At 42.4% G+C, this 6702-nt stretch overlaps 1 protein-coding gene across 1 annotated transcript in view; it reads left to right on the top strand.

Moving 5' to 3' along the window:
• The first annotated feature begins 1479 nt into the window (after positions 1-1479).
• nphp1 (nephronophthisis 1) overlaps positions 1480-6702 on the top strand; it is a 10824-nt gene continuing 5601 nt past the window's right edge. Inside the window, exons 1-11 of the mRNA XM_062519434.1 lie at positions 1480-1690; positions 2005-2069; positions 2473-2533; positions 2744-2874; positions 3092-3326; positions 3444-3545; positions 4800-4909; positions 5031-5076; positions 5324-5408; positions 5892-5986; positions 6149-6277. Of these exons, the coding sequence (XP_062375418.1) occupies positions 1625-1690; positions 2005-2069; positions 2473-2533; positions 2744-2874; positions 3092-3326; positions 3444-3545; positions 4800-4909; positions 5031-5076; positions 5324-5408; positions 5892-5986; positions 6149-6277 (1125 nt within the window). The 5' untranslated portion in view covers positions 1480-1624. The remainder of the gene's footprint in view (positions 1691-2004; positions 2070-2472; positions 2534-2743; positions 2875-3091; positions 3327-3443; positions 3546-4799; positions 4910-5030; positions 5077-5323; positions 5409-5891; positions 5987-6148; positions 6278-6702) is intronic.

The raw sequence follows: 6702 nt of genomic DNA, 5'->3' as shown, positions 1-6702 counted from the left end.
GTAACTTTTACTTAAACTACATTTTAAATGAACTACTTTTTACTTTTACTTGAGTATGTTTTCAGATGGGTATTTTAACTTGTACTTGAGTGATATTTTATCAAAGTATTGGTACTTTTACTTGAGTACAATATTTTAGTACTTTTTCCACCTCTATACAACATACATGGAGGAGACAACAACATACAGGGGATGCTGGAGAGCCCTCCAGAATCTCCTGTCCACTTGAACACGTTTGTTTCTGTCCCTGACAAGGTGTGCAGACTGTTGCAAACCATGCACGGAGATCTTGCATGTGCAAAAGGCAGAGGGGAATGCATGAGAGGCCACTGCCAGCAACCCCAGCAGGGGTAGGCATTGACACACGCTGACTTTATATCCATCCTCCGTTCCTTCCTTGGTCGTCCGACTCGTTCCCACAGATCAACGCAGAAGAACACTGGATAGACTATCCCATTGTTGCCGCCCCATCATTTTTGATCTAGATAAAAGTGAGGAGCGAGGAAGAAAGGGAGGATAGATAAAAAAAAAAGTCTTGTCTCCCGCCGGGGCAGCGGCGCTCTTCTGCGTCGCCTTAACACGCTCCCTCATATTCTCCATCATCATCACTGACATCTGTAAGACATAGGCCTACTAGCCTGACTCTCGCCAGACCCTTGTTAGTTCCGCCATGCTCCACCAGAGGCGTTTCGCTGAGCTCCACACAACAAGGATCTGGCGAGAGTCAGGTTAACAGTAAGCAGCCTAGAGAAGACAAATTTCATTGAACTACAACTTTTCATTGAAATAGACCTTCAGTAAACACATGTTGCACTGTTTTCTTTGATCAAATAGGCAATACACTACTTTATCTAAAGTGTAGGCAATACACTACTTTCATTTTTCAGTGTGCAAGTCACTCCAGCCTTCTCCTCTGAGATACATTTAAGAGAATGCAAATAATGGGAGGAATATGCCTATTATGCCACCACAAAGCTGGAATCACCATAATGGGCTATTAAGAGTAACCTAGCCTACGTTTCCACAACTGACTGTTTGATTGTACAAAGGCATTGATCCCTCGTTGTCTTTCGCCCTGTCCTTGGCTTTGGGGCAGTGGCGTGGGCTCGCATCTTCTGATTGCTCACTGAGAATAGTGAGACTCAAGACCAACCCTAACCCTAACCCTAACCCTAACCTTAACTCAAGACCAAAGATCCTTCATTACTCCGCTTTAACCCTCTGTCAAGACTAAAATGGATTAGATTAATTTAGATTCATTTTGATTTCTGTACAATTATAAATGTGTTGTAGCATTCCATTCCATTCATTGTCATCTAATAAAATTGTCATCTAAAAACTTTCAAACAAACTAAAAAGATGGAAAACGACATCCAGAACTGGCACGCGATGCTGATTGGTACGCTCACACGATCAATCTCAGACGCAAACCTATGACGACACACATCCGTCGCAGTTTAAATATCTTAGCGACCACTCGGTAGCGTCTACTGTGTGGTTACGTTGCAGATGCTTCCAGTAAATCGAGTGCGTCTTTTTATTTGATGATGACATATTTAGATTATATTTTAAGAATTGCTTTAGTGTGTCAGTTTGACTGCATCTGAACGAATTAGCTAACACAATGCCACCCAAACGGAGAGGGCCTTTGCTAAACCTTCAAAGAGAAGCGGATGGCTTGAAGACGAAGGTTTGTATAGATGGACGAAACTGTCGTTACCTTTATGATAGCTAATTTTTACAGCCTTTCAGTTAAGGAGCCATTGACGTGTATTGACAGTGGAGATTGCTACATTTTATACTCACAATAGGCAACATTGTTACAGTAGCCTGCATTTAGAATAACGTCGATGAGCACGAACGTTACAAATGTTATTATCCAGCGTGATCTAGTGTAGATTATTTCCAATCATAGGCCTATGAAGTCATCTAACGTTGTCGTTACTTATTGCTCTATGTTGTAGCCTAGCCTACATATTATTTAGCCTTCTTTGAATCCCACAGCTGGACGGTTTGGTGGCTGACGTCAACCAACTTAATGAACATAACCGTGTTGATCTAAGACAGAGGTATGGACACAGTTTCGTACATTAATATTGGGCTAACGCTACCATTGCTAGAATAAAGGAAGGTGTGATGCATGGACTACTCTATGTAGGCTACACAACTTATCCAAGAGTGTAAATGGATATCCGCCTATTTTCACATATTTGACGAACCCTGTGTCTGATTTCTACGTTATGCAGTAGCCTACATGATTCATTGTATCTTACCTGGTTTGCATTCATAGTTTTTGCCAGATGAGGAAGGTTACTAAATCTCACCACAAACACATACACTTAATTTAATGGCACTTTCTGGGATTTTCGCCCTCCTTGTTAACCTGTCTGCATCCTTTCAAATCAGCCCTCTGATGAGGCAGGTTAACCCTATGCTTGTGGCTTTTCATTTCTCATTCTCGTCTCTCCACAGATGTTCTGAGTTGCTCAGTGCAGTTGAGCAGACAACACAGGCTTTGAAGAAATTAACTAAAGTATGAATTGCGACTACTCATCATTCTCCTTAATCTCACATACATACTTATTCTGAATCTAGTATTGATTGACCTTGAACATTTTAAGTGGATTAGTGATATATAATGTCATGTTGCATTTATGGGACTTACATTTGTAATGAATTGATTATCGTTATTTTAACTATACTAGAACTGTATCATATAACATAAACATATCTTTTTCTTCAGGCAGATGAGCCTGCACCAGTAGGCAACTATGAGCTGCGAAAGCAGGAGGAAGAGACACGCCTGCAGGACTTCCACAACCAGCTCCGTACCCTGGAGCTCAACCTCCAGTCCCCTGAGACGTCAGAGGCCAGGTAGACCCCACCCCACCCACCCCACCCATGGGCTCTTGTAGTGTGCATGTGTTGCAGTAGAAGCATATGCAAGAGGCCAGAGGAGGCGTAGGCCTCAGTTTGGGAGGGATGTCGACTCCAGGATATCCTGGCTATTTTGGGTAGTGTTCAATGTAAGTGTTACACTTCATTTCTTGCTTTAATTTATTCACATATTATTGTCTGTTTATCTGTATAGTGAGAGACTGTCAGCCCAGGGTCCATCAGGAGATCAGGAGAGTGAAGAAGACAGTGAGGAAGAGGAGGAGAGTGAAGATGAGGACAACAACGATGAGGATGATGACGATGAGGACGAGGATGAGGAAGAAGAGGAGGAAAGGAGTGATGTTAAAGAAGGGGAACATGCATTGATGGAGAGAGTTGTTGCCATCAGCGCTTTCAAAGGAGAACAGCAGGGAGACCTCACCATGGAGGTAAATAATATCACACATTTATGTAACACATTATATAGTGGTATGAATGTATGTACATACTAATGTCATCATATGATTAATCACACAAACAATACAATTTTGTTTTTCTGTCCTCAGAAGGGAACTGTGCTGCACATTCTTAAAAAGAACAAAGACGGATGGTGGCTCGCACAGGACTCAAAGGGCAACAAGGGGCTTGTACCTAAGACCTACGTAAAGGTGCAGAAGTCCATCATACTTACTTTTGATTCATTTAGCAGATGCATTTATCCAAAGTGACTTACATAAAGAGACCTTAGTTAAGCAATATAAGCCCCGAGAGGCCGTGGGTTATACTGTATAATCGAACAGCTAAGGGGCGTTGTTAGGCACGACGCAAAGCGGACTGCCTAAAACCCCCTTAGCTGTTCGATTATACAGTATAACCCACGGACTCGAGTGGCTTATTGCTTTTCTAAAACGGTTACTACGTCGATCTAGCAAGATTTCATGAAATGAAGGCACAGCAACGACAATGTAACGATGTATTCATAGATAATCTTTCTTCCGCCAAGAAATATATTGCCTCCATATGAATGGTTGCCATGCAACAACAAGACGCAGCCACTCTAACTTTTGTGCTAGTTTTGTGGTAGCGCATTACTATAGAATGAAATGCGGTCAAGGTGTGAGTTTATTGTGATATTTACAACGGCATTGAACGCGATTCAGCCAATCACAATCAAGGACCAGAACTATCCAACAATGAATACTACTACCAAAAGAGGAGAGTACAGTACAGAAGTTTAAGGCTGGCACTAGTCAAAGTGTAGGTGAAGGAGAAAGCGGTAGAAGAGGAGGGAAGAAAGTAGTCTTGCTATCACCATACTAAGCTCAATCTTTTAAGATTTAATAGTAGTATGGGGCGTGCTCTCTCAGAGGAGGGGCGGGACAGTCGAGTTTTATTGGCATCGTTCAAATCATGACTCCGTACGCTTGGATAATCCTTCAACCAATCAGACCAACGATCCGGTGTATATTTTGGATAAGCTAGTTTGTGATTGGAGCCATAGGTTCTGGCAGGGGACAGAGGAGATAGATGTGCAGGTTTCCAGCCTGAGCTGCTGGTTGAAATCCAAATTCGCTGGCAGGTCAGGCAGGGTTCACCCAGCCTAGGAAGAGAGGGAATTGCATGGCAAGGGCATGTTTGGTGTGTTGGGTTGTTAGACGTGTTAGGAGAGGGGAAAATTGTGTCTTCAAGAGCTTCTTGAAGTTGGAGAGGGGCACTCCTGAAGAAGGTCCAGCCACCTCGGATCATCTCTAATGTCTCGTTATGTCAGCATGAAAACAATCAACCACAACACTCACACACATCGTCCTGTCAGATATACCTGTAACATGCGGTCTGCCCTTTTCGACAGCTTGTGTTCTAGTCATGAAGGCTTTATGTAAAGAAATTGTGGTGAGGGTGATATATCACAAATGCTGTTGTAGGCTCAGCCACTGAAGGAGGAAGAGGAAGATGATGATGATGATGAGGAGGATGAGGAAGAGAGTGAGGAGGAGAAGGAGGAAATGGATGAAGAGACTAAGAGCAAAGCAAGGTAAGTTTCTCCATTTAACCACTAGAGGGAGATGCTTGCACACCATATAGCTTAAGGAGTGGGTATTGTATAATGACTGCTGTTATTGAGTATTGTATAAGAGTTTTGTGTCTACTTTCAGAAGCAGTCACTCTAACTGGGATACTGTGAGAAAGGCCATCACAGAGGTACTCCCCCATACACACACACACACACACACACACACACACACACACAAAATACAAACAGTCAAGACAGAATAATGTTTTATTTACGTATTTTTCTGTCTTTTCTTTCTGGCCCTCTCATATGTTTTTCTCTCTCTCTGTCTGTGTGTGTGTGTTTGTGTTTGTGTTTGTGTTTGTGTTTGTGATTGTGATTGTGATTGTGTTTGTGTGTGTGCGTGTGTGTGTGCGCGCATGCGCTTAAAAACAGATTGATGCCACCGATGTTTTGTCTGCCATGGGGGCTATCCCTGCTGGCTTCAGGCCATCCACCTTGTCTAAACTGCTAGATGAGGGTGAGTGCTCTCTGTTCCTCAAGACACACACACACACACACACACACACACACACACACACACACACACACACACACACACACACACACTTGACTGCATGATATGTTGTATTCTCAAATTCTCAACTATTCTCAATTAAATATAGGGCTGACATGATTTGTAAATCATACTATTCCTTTTTATATTTTCTTCATTTTTTTGTTTGACAAATGTCAATGTTGAAATATGCAATATGTATGTACATGTACTGTATGTATGTATGTATGTATGTATGTATGTATGTATCTATGTATGTACTGTATGTATTTTATGTATTTCATAGTAACTAGTTTTAAAAAAATAAGCAAATGTGCCAAATCTGCTTTTGAAAAATTTACTTTGTGGGTCTGCATCAACATGGAAGTCATTGTATGTATGTAACTACAGTAAAACTAAAACACATTAAAACATATACTGTATGTAAGTATCCCTCTCTTCTCATAGGAGTCACTTACAGAGGAAGTCACTACATTCAGCCCGAGCTCAGCCAGTCCAATCTGTCCTTTAAAGACCTCTTTCTGGACCCAGACACCGGCAAGGTAAGGAGGCCATTGGTTCATTATCGGACATTATAAGACCTCATTTTATTCCTTGAGTTCACTCAGTATGTTACTGGGTTATGTGATTTTTAGTTGCTGTGTGTTTGTGTGTGTGTGTGTGTGTGCACATGCGTCCGTGCGTGTGTGTGTGCGTGTGTGTAGGTTCGTGCTCGCACCTCTCGGGTGTGTTTGTCTCTGTCTCTGTGGAGCTGCAAGATGATCCCGCCCCCTGGAGTGGGGTTGCAGGTTCTGAGTCGACACGTCCGCTTCTGCGCCTTTGATGGAGAGCAGGTAGAGCACACCACACACACACACACACACACACACACACACACACACACACACATACATGCATTCATATACAGACACACATGCATGAGTGCATTTATTTGAGAATTGGCACAAAACAAAACACACTGTAAATGTAGATGAAGAAAGTCATCAGTGGTGCTGTGATGTAACCTTGCACATATCCAAACAACACTGCTACCATTCAGCCAGAAGGGGGCAGTGAGGTGTGTACCCTGTCTTTCAGATGGTCTCTCTCTCTTTCTCTCAGTATACTTGCAGACTATCACTCCTCTCACTACACACAATTTACTGCTTATTGCAGTCTCACACATTTTTTTACTCCATTTATAATAACAGCATTATCCAACAACAGCAGCCAGCCCAGCACACAATACCTGTGTTTCGTGATATGTGGGTCATTGCAT

The sequence above is a fragment of the Sardina pilchardus genome, chromosome 18 (genome assembly GCF_963854185.1).
Source record: "Sardina pilchardus chromosome 18, fSarPil1.1, whole genome shotgun sequence".
Taxonomy (NCBI): Eukaryota; Metazoa; Chordata; class Actinopteri; order Clupeiformes; family Clupeidae; genus Sardina; species Sardina pilchardus.
This window is presented reverse-complemented; position numbering and strand designations above follow the sequence as displayed.